The 19,268-nt window shown below is 39.9% G+C and overlaps 1 protein-coding gene and 2 pseudogenes across 1 annotated transcript in view; 2 read left to right on the top strand and 1 right to left on the bottom strand.

Annotated features, from left to right (window-relative positions):
* Nedd4 (E3 ubiquitin-protein ligase Nedd4) overlaps positions 1-19,268 on the top strand; it is a 58,619-nt gene that overhangs the window by 15,749 nt on the left and 23,602 nt on the right. Inside the window, exons 8-9 of the mRNA XM_080286985.1 lie at positions 868-991; positions 10,205-10,351. Of these exons, the coding sequence (XP_080143111.1) occupies positions 868-991; positions 10,205-10,351 (271 nt within the window). The remainder of the gene's footprint in view (positions 1-867; positions 992-10,204; positions 10,352-19,268) is intronic.
* On the bottom strand, positions 11,225-12,619 carry LOC145418628 (uncharacterized; annotated as a pseudogene).
* On the top strand, positions 14,463-14,580 carry LOC145390472 (5S ribosomal RNA; annotated as a pseudogene).

Below are 19,268 nucleotides of genomic sequence, written 5' to 3'. Positions count from 1 at the left end.
AACAACCAGAAAAGTAGCTAAAATGACATAAAGAGGGGCCTTTATACAGGCTACCCCAATTGCATCAGTGATCAATAAATCACTTGTTTTCATTTGGGCTGTTCAAGGGAAGATGCTTTGAAAGTACAAAGGAATTTTTGAATACAGTAAATGTTGGAAAATAAGAGAAAATAAAATAAAGAAGCTTTACAACCAGAACAGTAACCAAAACGACATAAAGAGGGGCTGTTGAAAAGGCTATCCCAGTCGCATTCACCGTCAAGAGAATTCCCTGTCAAAGTATCACTGATTCTCTGTCACAACAATTCTCACCTTGGATGATACTGTCATTCATACATTATTATTATGCATAGCAGATGTTTATTGAATTGTCCTGGGATCGTCAGATGGTGGGATTGTATACAATGCTGCTGCTTCTTCTCTACCGACTTTGAATATAAGTCGGAGATTGCATTCTCCAGTAACCTTGACTGGGTACAAGCGAGACAGGCACAGCTTTTAGGCCTAGGTTAGCTTCATTTACAGCTCTTAGGCCATTTAGATTGGCATTAAACTTTTCTCTGGACTCATTTAGGTGGACTTTGGAGTTGGCTGGGGGAGAAACCCAAGGCTCAAAAACACATCCCTATACTTTACATGTTAAAGTCTACCCCAAAAAGCGATACCCTGTCTAGTGATGGGTTTTTACTTAACCAATTGCATCGTTAAACCGGGGTATGCTTATATGTGTGTGTGTGTGTATACAGTATATATAATGGATAGGTGCTGTTAGGTGACCAAGGCCAATGCATACAAGCATGTTGCAGCCTTTATGAATGAAACTATATATATATATATATATATAATAATTTTTTTCTCTTCCCTCAGTTCCCAGGACAACAATGAACTGGAGAGGATGGTGTCAGCTCAGCATGAGTTCCGTAGACGCTTCCACATTTCTCTTGATGATAATGAAGTCTCGCACACTGACAACAACGCAGTCTTGCAGAGGGTATGTCAAACATTGCAGTTTGTTGTTTTCAGAATTTTTCTTCTCTGAAAAAGTGGATTTTCATATGGGTCATTAATTACCTTTTCATAAAAGCTTATCAACGGCATACAGCAAATAGCATGTAATGCAGAATGGTGATTTAGGCCACAAATTAAGCCTTGAAATGTCTAAGTTTGAGACTTTATTTGTTGTGTAGTAGGCTTTTGTTTTATACACATTATCGTATATCATAAAAGTTGTTATTATAAGAAAAATTATGACATGAATGTTTTGCAGTGATTGGAAAGTAAAAAGATATTCATAATACCATACCAAACTGTAATAAAGTAAAAATTTTGATTCAGAATTGTAATGATATTTTCCATTTTTTCTTTGAAGAGAACTGATATGATGCCATATTGCTTTTGCTGGAAATTCCATAAATCAATAATTTGGTAATTTACCCATTGCATTTGGGGATATCTGTTTTCTTTAGTTCTTGCCTAATCCTGATGATTTTATTTAGTTCACCATAGACTTTCCAAACTGAGATTAGGTACTGCTTCAGTAAACCTTTTCAGTATGAGAGAGCTTTCCAAAGTTGAATAAAGTCATCAGGCAGCAGCAGGAGTAAACTAAAATGGGATGTCACCCAGATTCAGAGATATGCACTTCTGGCCTTTGGTCTAGCAGGGATACATTGTACCCTGTGGAGTTTGTGATCATTACCGTATTTTTTTTTTTTTTTTTTTTTTTTTTTTTTTTTTAAATAAAGGGAATGGGGAGATTTTTGTTTCTAATTCTTTTTATCTAAAGAGCCAGGATTCCGGGGACTTGAATGGTGAGTGAATGGAATCGTGGCCCATTGGTTGGGCAAATTTGGGCTGTCTGGACATTGCTATTCCTCACCCTGCCCTAAAGTGGGAAGGAGGTCTGGATGATGATGATCTTCTTGTATGGTGATTTAGTTCTAGAATTTCATTTCATGCTTTTATGCTAATGCCCAAAAGCTGGGATAAGGGACAAGGATATGGAAAGCCACAATAGCTTATTGTTGATAACAGCAGCCCAGTTTAATTACTTCCCAATTTATTGATATATAAACTGAAATCCCTCTTGTGAAAAATCTCTTTGATATAGAGAACATTTATTACATTTTTAATAAACGGTGAGTGTCGCAAACATCATACATAGCTTGACATGGAAAGATGTTTAGGTGTACATATATAAGATGAATTCTTCTCCTGCTTCATTGTCCCACAAAAGAAAGACACCAGCCATGAAACTGCTTATGAATCAGCAACACTAATAATTATTTTAACTCATGTCACTGCATTTAGTTGTTAAAGTTTTGTATATATTGCGCTTATTCATTCATTTTTAGCTTATACCTCAGTTATATGGAGCATGTTTTATTGTACTGTGCATAGCAATTACTTCTCTACATACAGTATTTGTTTTTAACATATCCAGAATTTAGGAAGCTTATGTACTGGTAATATACCATGTGAAAAACTTCCAGTGTTGTCACTTCAGTTTTGATAAGTGATAATAAAGTAACTTGGGCATGCTTCGCATTACAAGTGATATACAGCAGGTCACAACATTCACAATGATTTGGTGTATATGAGGTCACAGAAATTCAGTATACTAGTTTTACAGGCTACACACACTAACATAAACAATTTGCTGTCTTGGACATCCAGTACAAGTACTCTTAGGTCTGTCAGTCATTCTAGGCACACTCCAGTATATACCTGCATAGGCAACTTTCTGACTTTCTGTTCCTCTCATACAGTTTGTAGAAGCACTCTGTGCTTTAGAAATCACTCTCTACACCCTCTATAAGTACAAACTCACACACACTCTTTTCCTTTCAGTCACTTTCCGCAAGCATCCTAAGCTCTAAAAATCACTATGTCTGCACATGCCATGTAGTGCATTATAGTAAAAATCTGGTGATTCAGTTTGTATTTTTCCAGATATCTGGTCTGGTTCATTCCTGATTTTGTAGGTTCTGTGGGTTATTTCCAGTAAATACGGTCCAGACAGTGTGATTTGATAGGTTGATACCGTACAGGTAGTGACAAAATTTGATCATGTGCTGGCTCTTGAAAGGAGAGTGTTGAAGTGGAAATTATGATTTACTGGAGGTACTGTGGTCCAGAATTAGTCTCCTGATCTGGTTCAGGTATGGTAATTCTGATGGATTTATTTCCACTTATGTGATCTGGTCCCAGGTTTAACTGTGCACACTCCACATTCTGTGCATCATCCAAGTTCATGTGGGAATGTATTGTAGTGTCATGGCTATAGTATAAAAGAACTCGACTGTGGATTTGCTATACATAAAAGTTATCAACCAGCATATTACCAGCTGTAATTTGTTTGCAACAGTGGAATGGATAGTACGGTAATTGTTATGATTTGTGGAGTTATCCTACATTTTCTTTTGCACTGTTTTCTGTTTCTGAAGCTCCCCATCCTATTAATATTCTTCTTAGTGGGATTTTAAGTTGGAGGGCAATGATGATGATGAAATCATGCAGTAATACACTCACCAGTGCAGTAATAAGAAGTATAGTTTAAAAGGTAAAGTCATTGTTATTTTTTCAGTACTCTAGATTATTTATAATACATGACCACAGAACGAACAAAGAAATCTTGCGATTGCTTCATCAGGTTTATGTGGGAATATAGTATTTTCATCATGTTTTATTGTGGCTTATCATATTTCAAATACTTCATGTTTAGTTTGTTACTCTAGCTCTGTTGCTGTCCCTTGGGGTTGTGTGATCTAATATAGTGGGTGTACTGTATTATATTTTCTTCTAAATCTTTTTTTGATATTTCCAGTACTGTATCTCTTAAACTAATATTTTGTAGCATAACCAACCTTTTTGTAAGGGTGATGGCTAACCAATCTTATTGTAACCCCAAAATGCATGATAATATAATTTTCCTAGGAACCTTGATTCACCTAACCCTCTGGCCCAAATTTTCGTAAGCTCAGGAGGCTTGGTAGTATCTCTTCCTTAGTGTTTTTGTTTGTTATTGTTCTCCTTTTGGTAACAACTTAGATTGCATAATTATATAACAAACAAAGATATATTAATGAGCCAGGTATGTGAATAAACTGGGAAGGAAGAGGTGCTATGGAACCTTCTTAACCTATATAGCCTGGGGAGGTCTTTTTCATTTTATTCTTGCCATCTCTTGATAATTTATTTAGTTTACACTTACTCAACTGGAGGAGTTAGACAGAGACTTAGTAAACCCCTAAGAATACATTATGAGAGGCCTTGCGTAGGTTGAATAATATCATCCAGTCTTACAATGGCAAGAATAAATTGTAATGGATGTCACCAGGATTAAAATGGTTAACCAGTGAGAATACGATTATCTTTGTGTGGCGTTCTTTGTGAAGTATTGAGTGTGGGTGTGTTGTGCCCTCTCACTGCCAACTAACTGTCTTGCTCTCCCTCCATGCTCTCTCTGCATGCCACTCTTGCATGTTGACTTGACCTGTGCTTTGGGGGTCACTGTAGCAACCACTGATGGGCCCAGGCGTGGAGGAGGAGGAGGAGGAGGAGGAGGAGGATGAGGAGGAGGAGGATGTAGATGATGAGGATGGGGAGGAGGAGGAGGACCATGAGGAGGATGGGGAGGAAGATGAAAATGGGGAAGAGGGACAAGCTCAAGAGGAAGAGGCACAGCCTCGATTTGAAGAAGTTGCCTCAGAAGAGGTGAGAAACTTTACTGCCAGTGGTTGTGTAACTGTCAGAGCTCTCTCTAGTGTTTTTACCTAGTTACCCAAATGAGCCGCAGTAGTAGTTGGTATTGTTTTGTACTAATGTAGTTTGTCTGATAATCTCATCTCTTTGCTTCAATAAAGTCTTTGTACCTGAAGAATAATGCTCTGTACAGTCCTATACTGTAATTTGTTTAAAAATACATTCACCATTTTCCTCTGGTTTACATTAGTTATTTTCCTGCGGGACAGTACAGTTCTTGCAGTATGTATAGCTAGTTTATTGTAGTTATAAATACATTACATCATCTTAGGGATAGGCAGCATTGCCTTATGAAAATTCTTTATTTTAAATATGAATTATCACATTAATGTAACTGCCACTAATGAAGTATTAAGTACTCTCTTTCCCATCATACTTCACTGCTTATTGGATAACTTGATTCTTTTGTTTCTTCATTTCCTTATCATTTTGGGTACCATTACCCTTGTGTATTGAAAGCATCAATAAATTTACCTGATTGCTTACAGGACTGTATTATCATGTGGGTTAAGTCCAGTTTGCTTTCCCTTTTATTCCCTGCTGCACCTAGTAATTGAAGTACTGTACTGGGATTTAATTTTATATGTGATTTTTTTGTTGAAGACTGTTTTAATTTATCTGGTACGTTATGTACCGTACGCTTTTATTTAACCTCTTCAGTCACCATTATCTATGTTTTTTCCCTGCTGCTAACAGACTATTTAATTCAGTTTAAGAAAGCACCTTAGTAATGTAGGGGTTACTTGTGCCTGTATGTAATCCATCTAGTTAAAAAAAAAAAAAAAAATGAGTCTGGAGATAAAAAGAATATGGTATGAATGATGTATGTGGCCAGAAGTGATTAAGAAATTCATAGCATGTATACTGGTGATCTTCAATCTTCATTCATAATTCAGGTCTTTGGATGCAGATAAACTGTACCAAAGTTCATCTAGCCAGTTAATGTTCAGATCTGCCATCAATGTCCCCGGTTTCATTACCTCCCTGGCAACTGAGAGTTGGAACAGAGTTCGAGCAAGGCCGAGTGAATGGATATTGATGGTTCAGTAGTGTGTAAGTATGTATATATGAGTATGTGTGTCTGTGTGTTTGATGAAAGACCAATATCTTTCCTCTGGCCATTCTCCAACCATGTCTTCCACTTCCATCTCTCTGGGGGGGGTAATGAAACTCAGGGTTGCAACTGTACTTTTTTTTTTTTTTTCAACATGCTCTTGAGTTACGAGTCTTTTCAGATTCAACAGCATTACATTTTGCCAATACCTGTGTTTTTTCATGTTTGTTACTGGTTTCGTTTGTTTGTACTATGAACTCTTGCCTGTCTTGTGGCATATCGAAGGGAAGCTTAGCCCATGCTGAAAAGAGAGAAGTCAAGAGTGAGAGGAGTGGAAGTGAATTATCTGTAGAGTTATGTGGAAAGACAGAGAACAAATGAAGAAGTTTGGGAGTGTTATGGTGTTGGATTAGATTAGCTGGAAACCATTAGGAGGAATGTCCTGAGGTGGTTTAGCAGTATGAAGTGAATGTACAGTAGATGTGAGGTAGAGAGGGAGAGGGAGACAGAATGCAATGGAGAAATGGAGTGGAAATGTACAGTATGTGAGTAAGATCGTGTTCGATGTGGAGAAGATTGATGTTAGAGAACAGGGTGATTATGATCCAGTTGGCCACCACTTGTATAAAGGTTGTTAACCAATCAACAAGTAAATTCACTGACACCTGAACGGGCCAAAAAGGTGATGATTCCTTGGCAGGCAATTTTGAAAGACATACTTTGATGAGGTAACTTCAGAGTTTCTAAAATGATAAACTAAATATAACTTGTCCAATTTAGAGTAAAGCTGAAGCAGAACTTACTGAAATTAGAATAAAAATATTTGTTCATTATATGACAATTTTATGTTGAGATTACATAGTGATGAATTAACAGTATTGCCCAGGTGATCATCTGACAGTAGCCAGAGTATTAGAGCATTATACATGTCATCCATTGTTGTTTGAGGGTTAACAGGGAAAGTTTCAAACCTTGGATGACAGGAGGTGTCTCTTGGACTATTAAATCATCTTATATTATGCAGAGTAAAATATATAGGGTTGTCAGCCATGTTGGTGACTGACAACCCTGTGTATGTGTGAACATATTTTCTTTTTACCCAGTGTTTTAATGGCTTTTTTATATAAGCAGTTACCACACAGTTGTTTTGTTCCAATACTGCATCTTGGTGGAATAGTAAGGTACTGCATTTTCAGTAATTGTTAACTAAGGGATATTGGCTCGTAGCTTCCTTTGTTTTGCATAGTGTCAAATTACAACATTTGTAATGTGAATTTTAGCAAAGTTCGTGGAGGCTAGTTCACTTAAAAAATAAAAAGTCTGCTTGTGCGTGTAGCTAATAATTAAAAGGGTTAGTGTTCAGTTTAAACCAGTGTGTGGTGTGAAGATGTTATTATATGTAGTAGATTATACAGTATTTATATTAAGCCTCCTTCCTCTGGTATCCCAAAATTCCACCTCTATTGTTCTAGCATATGTTCATCTGTAAGTATACCTTATGTTTTCAGTTTGATGGCATGAAATTTTATTTGTATGTTGAGTGATAACCATTTAACCAAACTATGGCACCTGGTGGTTTAGTGGATAATTAAGGTGCTCCAACTGGAGTGACCCTGTGTCGGTTTATATCCGAGCGGTGGGTGGGGTTTATTGCTCACGTAATGCCACTTATAGATGAGTGAGGCTGGTCACTCTCATCTTGAATGTCAGGACCAACTTGCCTAGCCCCAGGCTCCTGCACTTCTTATGGGACAACACAGGATTAGCTAATGTATGTATGTATAGGGTGTATAGATGTTCTAATGTGTAGGAAAGAACTCGAAAGGCGGCGTTACACTGGGCCAAAAGTGGCTAACATGCGAGCAGCTTTTGTGAGGTGAAATGGCTAGCAAAATCGAGTTGTTGTCACATGCGTGTATTTTTGCAAGCCAAAACGGCTAGCAATGTCGTGTGCCTTGACGCCTCATGGTCATTTGTAAACAAACTGCCATGGAGTATCCACTCCCTTTTCCTCAGTTTCTGCAACCGCCTCACGTACTTCAGCAACTCCAGAGCCACAAGACAATCTGCTAGAGTTTTCCTCATTGTGTCTGTGTGTAGGTTGTCTTGGGGTGTGATAGTTATTGAAAATGTCAGTGTTCAAGCTCCTCTAGAATAATGGCCTGTCAGCTGTCATGTGTCTGTGTATTTAGCAGTGAGAGGTCTTGCATTCAGACCACCTGATTTTATTACCTTGGAGATGCTCAGGAGTGAATTGAGGGATGGGGGTTTATCCTGTGGGGCATTATATGAGTGGTGGTATGTAGATGTTGACAGTGTTGTGTGTTTTATTGTGTATTTTGATTTGTATTGATAAAGTTTCTGTGGTGTTGTCATTGAATACTTGTTCTGTTTGTTTTAGAGTGTTTGTGAAAAGGATGTTTTTATGTGTTAGGCCACCCCCTTCCCCCTTGTATGTTCTGTATTGTCTAATGGTAGTGTGGTTTGTGAAGTTTGGAGTTTTGGACCTCTTTGCGAGTTTTGTCTCTTGTATTAATGCTGGGTCAGTGTTCTATATATGGAGAAAGTTGTATAGAGTTGTGATCTTTGTGTTAATACCTTTGATATTTAAATTGTAGAATTTTTATTGTGTTTCTTATGTTTGTGCATATGTAGTTGTTTGTGTGTTTGGTGTGTGTGCTTTGTGTGTTACTTCAGCCACAAGTCCTTTGTGAGTTGTGGTGTTTGTATAATGACAGGCCTGAGCAGTTGGTACCCTTTTTGCAGTGATTGCTCATGACCTGCCAGTGCTATACTTCGATGTATTCTTCTTGCATTTATGGCATGTATGTCTGTGTGATCCAGGGTTGAGAATGGTATATCAACTCAGCGGAGTTAACTGGCAGGCCAGAGTAGCTGCAAGTTAAAAAGAGAATGCAAGATGGGATGATTGAGAAAAATCAGTGATTGACTTTGTGTGTGAATGAGTAACAGAAGATAAATTTTGGATATGAAAGGAGTTTTAGGAGTGAGGATTGGACCTCCATGTTACTTAAAGAACTAGTCTCAGCTTCGTATTACCTCCTTTTTGAGTAATGCATGTTCAGTGCATTATTCTAGACTGGGAAATCACACAGTATAGTGCATTGACAACAATAAGAGTGTTTTTATGGCATGTTGTTTGGCATAAGAAAGAACACTGAAACAGTTTACAGTTTTTTTTTTTTTTTTTTTTTTTTCCCCACAGCTGCAACCATTTGCATTGTTTTTTTTTTTTTTTTTTTTTTTTTTTTTTTTAATACAGTGAATTACTGGAAAATTACTCACTGAAGGTTTGTTGCTACATATAGTTAATTTGCCAGGTCCTCCAAATTTATAGAACTAATTGTATGAAAGGTGTAATTGTTACAACAATTATCCCATACTTATATCAGGGACTGGTATAGTCCGAAATTACTTCTCAGCAGTATCTGCCCAAGCTACATTGTGTTTTAACCCAGCAGTATCAGCATTACTAAGTACTGTGTCCATTCAGCCATACCTCCCCAGTTGGATGGATTTTTAGGCAAATGACATGCGTAATCACAGAGGTATTGAAGTGGAAATATTTTATTCATATAAAAGGAGGGAGAGGGAGGGGTGACCGAGAATGAAGTGGAGGGATGGAGTTGAGAAGTATATGAGGGAGGGGGGGTGAGTTGGGGGGAGGGTAGTCAAATGGTGGGTGACAGAGCGATTTGGAGGCGTTTTGTCTGTGGCCACCCTTTGCGGGATTAGAGCGTCGGGCCATAGATAGATAGATAGATGCGGCCTGTGCTGCACCGTAGGTCTGCAGGTTAATGAATACTTGATACAGTGACAGCTGTCTACTAATGACAGGACTCTGTGATGGTAATTCCAGGCAAATACCATACCTTGCTGATGGCATTACTTTGGCTATATGGATTTTTTCCCCTAGTAAATTGGAGATTTGTCAGTTCACAAATCTGTTATTTACCAAGCTGTGTTCTGGGTAACAAGTGGGTTGGTTGCTAATTCCATTTACCTTGTGTAATATCTGCTATCAAGCTGTATATATCCTTATGTCTTAATTAATGGGTCCAATTAAGGACCCAGTATACAGTACTATGTAATATGCGTAGTGTCCTTGGAGCAGAGCCCTCTAAACCAGTAAGCTAATAAGGTTGATGGTAGTTGTTTGCTAATGCTTGAAGCTGAGTTGACCAGATAAATCTCCTCATGGAATGGATTCCTCAAGTTCTTTTTTAGGTTGGTAGTTTATCTTTAAGCTGCTAGTCTTTTGTACAAGGAGATTTTACTAGTACTGTAGTTATTAAACATGTCACCAGTAAGCCAGTAACGCCTTGTGTGTAGTGTTGAATTACCCTTGATATTCAATCTCAACAGAGTCAAGATGCACAAAGCACAGGGAGCCAGAGTAGCCCCACCTCCTCTACCAGCTCTTCCTCCTCTACCAGCTCCCTTGCCACCATCATCCCCGCCACCAACACCACTACTACCACTTCTAGTGTCAACACCCATAAAGCACTTCAGGTATGCGCTTGTCACCCACCCTCACCCTACACTGCTTTTTGAGATCACACTTTGCATGCTAATCTCACGCTTCTTAGGCATCTTGCTGCTTTTTTTGCTGGTTGTAATTTGCTGATGATTATTGCTTCCTCATACAAGTGTCACAAATGGTGAGCGGACAACTCAGCCGAAGACAATTGAACCAGTGACAACTGAACCAATGACTACTGAACCAGTTGACAACTAATCCACTGACAATTGAACCAGTTGACAACTAACCCTATGGCAGCTGAACCAGTGACAGTTAAAGCAGTGGACAACATTTAAAGATTTATTGAGAAACTTATTCATCAGTGTGAATGCTTTAGTAAAATAGCATATAAAAGTATGTGCCAGTGGATATAAAATATGAACTAGTGGACAGTTCATAAAAAAATGTTGAGGTAGGTTACGTTAAAAATTTATTGAGAAACATATTTCATCATTATGAATGGTGTAGTCATCATCATCATCATCATCATCATCTAATCTTGTGTTGCCCCACGAGGAGCGTAGGAGCCTGGGGCTAGGCAAGTCGGTCCTGGCATTTAAGATGAGAGTGACCAGCCTCACTCATCCCTGAGTGACATTACATGAGCAGTAGACCCCAACCATTCCTTGGATATAAACCTGCACAGGCTCAATCCAATTGGAATGTCTTAATTACCCACTAAACTACCAGGTGCCATAGTTTGTTTATGTGGTTACCACCCAGCGTAGTAAATGGTTTCCTGGTGTACAGGAAACCATTTGGCTTGTCAGTGTAAAATATTATATAAAAATGTGTACAAGTTAGCAGTGCTTCATGTGCAAAATATAGAAAAATCACATTCAGCACACTACAGTGTTCCCTTTTTACACCACCTCTGTGTTAGCTATTACTCGCAGATAAAGGAGCTCGTCCGGTTCATCTCAATACCTCTTAACTTTAGTGTCGAGTAGCTGCGGGAGTCTGGTGTACTTATTGGTGGGTGCATCTCACCAGTGTACCAAAGCATTCTGGTGCCCTAGACACTGGACAGCGATGTTCTGAGCGATGCCCTTCAGAACCTTCCACATGGTTGGGTGCACATACATGTACACCAGCTTCAGGACATTGTGGGACCCTTCTCAGCAATTTGTGGTTTTCAAAGTATTTCTTCAGTGCCTTCAAAGTGTTTCCAAAGCTTGATTGGGAAACGGGGATCGCTCCGACGTCTGCCAATCAGTGTGCCTCGGATGTAAGTGGCCTCGAAATATGCCACCACTTCTTCGACTTCCAGCTCCTGAAGGGGGACAACGACAGTATCCTCAAAAACCAGTATGGCGTCATCTTCAGGCACAAATGCCAAAGCAAGCAGACACTTCATGAGCACTGAAAACTCGTTGTCGTTTTCGTGCCTGGCCTTTAGGCCGATGCTGGCGATTTTTCACGTGGTGCACTGACTGAGATGGAAAAAGCAACTGGAAGTGGAGGTGGAGGGGAACTTCTTGGCAAATGCCTTGATGGTTGCAGTTTCAAAATCTGTGAGGGCTTTTTCAAGTTATAGACCAGGCATGACTGAGAGAAGGATGTCAATCATCCATTCATACGTGGCTTGGGTTTTGTTCAGAAGAAGGAAATAAACACAGGGAGAATAGGTGCAGCTGACTTTGGTGTGAATGGTGTAAAGTTGATAGAAGAAAATGGGCGTGGTTTCAAATATACCGTCGCACATCCATACCATACCGTTGCTGTTGAGATTGGTGATAGTGGTGATATCACCTGTGCAGATGATCCAGTCAACATCATCCGCCCCAGAATTGTGCAGAATTGTTCCTTGATAATCTGGAGGAATTCTGAAATTTCTTGAGCAGGAGATTTTGCGTGCACTCTCACTGCGCTGATGGTTTCTTCTTACCAGTCCTTCCAATGACAACTTTAGTTGCAGTTGTTGTTGGACATCCTCAGTTGCAGAAGCTGCAGTGTTCACTACAGAGTTTCTCGCACTGTCCAGTGAGCCTTCATCAGATGGATGTAATGCACTCACCACCTGCTGTACTTGGACCATTAGTGGATCGCCAGAATGATTACGAGCACTGGGCTCCTTGATCACCCTGTCCCCTTCTGTCGTCATACTAGCGTTGCACCTGTGTTTACAATAATGACGACATCGCCAGTAAGAGATTCCTGGAGTCATCCAACGTTCTCTGATCCTCTCCACGAATTCATGCCCAGCATTCTATGAGGAGCGATTTCCCTTTCTCGTTGCTCATAAACTGAAGAGACATTAAAATTTTTGCTCTGAAGTAGTGATGGCACATGTAATGAAAGCGGGGTGACGACCACAAGGGAATAAACAAACAGACAGTATGTAGTTCAAGTGTCCTCTGGTTCGATTGTCACTGGTTCAGTTGTCCAAATATGCTCTGTGAATGCTATCAGTCTAATACACATTGCTTCGTTCTGTTGACTTGTTTAGTTGTCACTGGTTCAGTTGCCCACTTGTTCAGTGTCACTGGATCGTCATCATCAGCCATTTGAGTATCCACTGCAGGACCTGCCTATCCCGACCGAAGTCAGGACGATACAGCCAATGTATCTCTACTGAGTGGCTTAGGCTGTCTGGTAGAGATTGTATGTGGGTGAGAAGTGCTTGTAAATGTAATTGTTGTGTTGGAGTGGTTGGATGTGTGTGTAGTCTGTGAACCAAGTGTAATTGGCCCACACAAGCCGACTGGGTGCAAGCATACTTTATAGTAAGTGACACTGGTTCAACCACAGCACCCCTTGTGTCCGCCAATGCAGTATGTGGCCGGGTGAACACTCCCAATGTTTATTACCCTGGCAGGGCATGAACCCTGGCTCACCCGTGTACGAGACGCACACTCTACCACTGTACCACAGAGGCTCCATATCTATATATATATATATATATATATATATATATATATACTTTATATATATATATATATATATATATATATATATATTTACTGTATATATATATATATATATATATATATATATATATATATACAGTAATCCCTCTAATATCCGAACGCCCAATATCCGAACATCCCCACTAACCGGACATAATCCTCCTGGGATCCAATATTCCCAAAATGGGCCAAAAACCGCAAAAAATTCAAAAAAATCTGACTTTTTTCCCTCCCATAATTTGAAATTCCCGCCTGGCGCCAAACAGCTGTTACACCATGGTCGCTTCACCCCTTCCTTCCTCCCTCCCCCCTCCCCTGACAGGATGCCATTTGGTATTTTTCATTCCCCAGTGTGGGCCAATTTGATAATGAAAATTGCTTGGTAATGCATTAGAATAATGCATTACCAAATGGATTTTTCACATGTATGAGGATACACAGGATGGAGATGGTGGATTGTTTGCTCTCTCTGATTAATCTGCTACCCTACATACTGTAGTGTGAAAATAATCAACATGGTGTTAGTTATAAGGAGAGTGATTACATGTATTTCCACTTATATATATAATTAGTGAAGAATATATGCTAGCTTTACGAATTTGGTAATGAAAAGTTATATTTGACAATGAAAGTTGAGGAGATTGGTAATGTGGCTGTTGTGATCTGGCAACTCTGTTACCCCACCAACATCAACAGTCACAGCTTAACTCCGATGGAGAGCAGATACTCATAACAGTGCAAGCCACAGGTGCTTGTTTTTTGTGAATAAACAGTGAATAAACTTCAATACCTTGCCACTAGAACACACAGGAATTTACAGTGTTGTGCAGTGTTAAGAAATTAGAATTTAGAGTGCAGAGGATTAACTGTGGACTGCAAACTGGCGGTTCAAACCAGTCCAAGAGCAAGGGACTTGTAAGTACCCAGAATGTTTAATATTGTATAAACTCACCTCTAAAACCTCATTTTATGGTTCTTTTGCATTTATTTCAGTCTTTTATGTCCCTTATTGGTGTGATTTGGGTCTTAAATAGGTGCAATGCATGTCCAGAGGGAGTTGTATAGGTGTTTTTCAGAGTTAGGGTCCGTAAGTACAAGTCCATAAGCTGGGGCCCAATATCCGGACAGGACCACTATCCGGACCTGCCTATGGCTCTATTGATCCGGATATTGGAGGGGTTACTGTATATATATATATACCATGCCACGTTGAGTACACCGCTTCCCGTCCGATCAGCGAAGTTAAGCAACGTTGGGTCTGGTTAGTACTTGGATGGGTGACCGCCTGGGAACACCAGATGCTGTTGGCATCCCTACGTGTCAAGTGGGGTTGGTGGAGGATTAGTGCCCCTCCCTGTAAAACAATTAACTCTAAGCGCTTGACCACCCCGTTTGGGATACATGGCGTCTGGCAATGGATGGATGGATATATATATATATATATATATATATATGTGTGTGTGTGTGTGTGTGTGTGTGTGTGTATGTATATGGTCTGTATATACTGTATATGGTTGTACAGTATGTATAGCAACGACCAGACAACCCAAGTTTGCCCAGTCGAGTGGGCCACATTTCCATTCACTCATCATTCTAGCCCCCAGAATCCTGGCTGTATCTGATATGCCAAACAACTTCCACCACATTCTGTAACTTCACACAAATATATCTGATAGAGTCATTCCAAATGCTGTCATGTTAAAAGGGGGTGCCAAATCCCTGACCGCACACTTCTTCTCACAGCATTTATCCAGCCAGCTTGCTTTCTTGTCAGTCCCTTAGCCTCACTGACTTCCATACCTCTTCCTCACACTCATCCACCATATCCCTCCACTTTCTCCTTGGCCTACCTCACCTCCTTCCTCCTTCAAATTCGCTCAGATGTACCATTTTCACCACTCTATTGTTATCCATTCTCTCCACATGACCATACCATCACAGTACACTCTCTTCGATTCTGGTGTCCACAGACTTCCTCCCTCCGTTTCTTTCATGAATCACAATATTTCGTATCCTGTCCACTCTTCACAATCCACATACCTTCCTCACTAGTCCCATCTCCACTACTCTCACTCTTGACTTTTCATTTTCGTGCCACACCATAGTCTTACAGTCATATGTTGAAGTTGGCACTAACACTCCTTCATGTAAGCCTTGCACAGCTGCAACACTCAAGCCTCTGTTTCTTATCAAGGCCTTCATAGCACAAGCTACTTTCCTTCCTTGTGTCATTCTGCTTTCCACTTCTTTTACAGATTTTCCTCTCTTTTCTGTCACTGTACCCAGGTATTTGAACTCTCTCACCAATTCCAATCTCTCTCCATTCACTGTAGCATCACACTGGGAGCCACCTTCTCTCTCGATTACCATCACTTTACTCTTTCCTACAGTTGCTCTCAAGGCACGATGCTCACAAACATCAACAAAACTCTGCATTAGTCTACCAAGTTTTTGTCCGGTATTTGCAAGTAGCACTGCATCATCAGCATACAACAGATTTGAGATATTCCTTCCATTTTTCACCATTCATTACCAATGCCATCCATCTCTCCATTACTCGTGTTTTTACTTCTCTCATCATCCCATCCATATAGTATATATATATATTTATATATATATATTGAACAACCATGGGAACATCACATAACCTTGTTGCACGCCCACATTGATTGTGATCCATTAACTTTGATGCTCAGTTACCTTTACACATGCCTCACTACCATCATAAAAACTCTGACACCTAGCAGCTTACTATCTACTGAGCAAAACCTTTCACAGTCCTTCTCTGTCTACTTTGTTGTATACTTTTTCCAGATCCATAAGTGCCATAAACACCTCATAGTCCTTTTCACAAGCCTTCTCCACTATCTGTGTCACTGCAAATATTTGATCCACACATCCTCTACCATTCCTAAAGCCACCCTGTTCATCACTCTCTAGGACTTCTGATATCTCTCTTACTTTCTCTATAATAATTCTTCTCTATACCTTCCCCACAACACTCAGTAAACTTATGCCACCATAATTCTTGCACTTACTTCACTCAACCTTTATTTTTGTAAAGTGATACAATCACAGCCTTTTTCACTCTGCTGGCAGTTTCACTCATCCATTCCTTCTTACATATTTCCAACAAGCACTTCATTCTGCTTTCTCCACAATACTTAATCATTTCTGCATACACCTCATCAACACCGGCGCTTTCCCATTTTCACTGAAGACCACATCGGTAATTAGAATAAACTACCTCTGCTAAGTTGTAGATTACTCATGGCATTAGTGGACTTCGGATGCTTTTCTGATGGCAGGTAGCAGCTCTGAAATTTCCAGAATGATTGCCTTATGGTTGTTCATTATGCTTATAAGTTGAGTTATGGTAAAGGTCAAAACCAAGTGATGGAGAAAGAAAACAAAAAATGAAGCTGGTAAGAGATGATGAAAACAGAGTACTTTTAATTTGTTAAATATGCAGATGGTGCTGTGCTGCTTGCTGATAGTGAATGGAATATATTGCAGACTGATTCAGATTATTAATTGTCACTTCACTCAGACTGTGTAATTTTTGGCTTACTTGCTACCACCAGATTATTTTATGAACCATAACCCCCATCTGCCTATTAACCTCTACACATGTCACAATCTGGCTGCTACGGGGCTGCCACGCGACATCTATACACGCAAGTGTCTTCCTGCCACTGTTTGAACTGGCCGCCATTTCAACTCACCACCAAAGGGTAGGACGGGAGTCCCTCCATAGCACACAGGCGAGAGTCAGTCTGTCCAGTGCTTTTGCCTGGTGTACAACGATGACTTCAGGTTCCTATTTGTCTGATTTCGTCTGCACCGCCTGTAGCCAGTTGCATCATCCACCTCTGCCAAGCCTCTCCAAGGATACTAGAAATGGACTCAGTGATAGTGCCATAAGGCATGCCATTGATGCTACAGTGTGTAGTTTATCTAATAGTGGAGAAGTTATCACATTGAGAGCAGAGCCATAGTTGGCGCTGTGGGCAGATGTACGAACAAGTCCTGCTCTTGTAGCAAAAATTAATTCTCTTCCTCTCGTCATTTCTCATCAGCGCATTGACCTAGAGACCTGGGGATACTTTCATTCGTGAGAAGAATAGTTGAAGAGTAAAATAGTTATTAATTCGTTTCCCTAAGTACTATAGTTTCTTCGATAATAAGGTTTGAAAACAAGCAATTTTCAGCGGTTTCCAAGATATTGCCCGTAGTGATGTGACAACTGCATTAAAAATAGCCCGGCGTTTGGGGGTTAAGGGGGACTTTTTTTTTAGGGGGGGAGGGGGGAGGATGTAACTAAGGCTACTCTTCAGCTCAAAAGATTCCCCTAAGCTGAGTGAAATCATCTGGTGATAATGAGAATGATATAACAATGACAGTTCTAGGCTGAAAGGGTTGAAATTTTAAGTTATAGGTTAGTGGCCTCCAAGTGACTAGGACTGGGGCATCATCCTTAGCCTCAGTCAGCTGTTTTCAGTCACCTTCTCTTTAATCCTTTTAGCACTGTGACGGAAATTGCAGTATATTGAGAGAGGTGACAAAAGTTAATTCATATCCTTTATTCCCCCCCCCCCCTAGAATGTAAATCGTATCTTTCAGACTAACCATCATGATCATCATCGTCATCGTCGTCATCATCATCATCATCATCAGTGTGTCAGACTTATGTGTTACCATATTCATCTGATGTGAAGAGATATAGAGCAGGATTTGTTAATCTGTCTGGAGATGTAATTCAGCGGACAAATGAAGCACTGTGATGAGAAATGAAGCCCTATGTACCATATATCCTTCCATGGTATGTGACGAGGACATTTTAGTATTAAGTGAATTACATATGCCTTAGCAGTGTTCAGGAAGGTCACTTTTCCTTCCTTGTGTTTGTGGGGCTTCTCAGCTTTTTGTGTTAGGTGGTGCATGAAGGGAGAGACTCTGGCAGTGATCTTGAACCTGAGGAGAAGTCACTGATATACTATCCCATATGTGCTCCTTGTGGTACGAGATGTAATGGGAGAGGGATACTTGGTTTAATTTATGTCTGTGGTACTAGAAATGGAATTATTATGCAGGCTAATAATGGATGAGACATTTCCAGATTGACACTGACTTGTTGATAAACCTGTTTATTCCAGCTTGAAAAAAGGTTTATGAACTTAATGCTAGAAAGCAGTCCCTACTTGACCATGAGTTTTGTCTTTAAATTTGTTGCTTCATTTGCCTTATCTGTTTGAAGAGAGACAGGAGAGGTGTCTATGTGGTTTTCATGCTGATTCTCTTTTTGCAAAATTGCTGGTTGTATAACAGAAATCATCCATTATTACTGTTTTATACTGTACTAAAGGAGGATATTTTAATCAAGTACAACACTACAGTGCCTCTTTTCATTGCCAGTTTGTACTGTATTGCTTTATCATCATCGACGTAATCATCATCATCATAGTTATCATGATTGCCTTTCATTTTTCTGTTGGTGCTCATCATCCATTCACTAGATGTAGGGTGCTGCTCTCGGGCGCCTGCCCTTTCCTCTCTTCTTTCCTTCCTTCCTCTTCTTCCTTCTGACTACAGGTGACTATACACTGAGTGACAAGCCGAATGGTTTCCTGTACACCAGGAAAGCATTTACTGTACTACGGTGGGTTGTAACCATATAACCAAATTATGGTGCCAGGTGGTTTAGTGGGTAATTAAGGTGCTCCAATCAGATTGAGCCAGTGCAGGTTTATATCTAAGGGATGGTTGGGGTTTATTGCTCATGTAATGCCACTCAGGGATGAGTGACACTGGCCACTCTCATCTTAAATGTCAGGACCAACTTACCTAGTCCCGTGCATCCACACTCCTCATGGGGTAACACTGGAGTAGATGAATGAATGATGAAAATTTATGGGTAAGATCCAGGACAGAAACTGGAAAATGAGTACAGTATTTTGAAACTATTGGCTACTGCCTAGTTAAATGGGTTATATATTCT

This window comes from Coenobita brevimanus, chromosome 14 (genome assembly GCF_032717465.1).
Source record: "Coenobita brevimanus isolate Jiangsu-jjx chromosome 14, ASM3271746v2, whole genome shotgun sequence".
NCBI classification, from domain to species: Eukaryota; Metazoa; Arthropoda; class Malacostraca; order Decapoda; family Coenobitidae; genus Coenobita; species Coenobita brevimanus.
The sequence above is the reverse complement of the archived record's forward strand: the minus strand, read 5'-3'. Positions and strand labels throughout refer to the sequence as shown.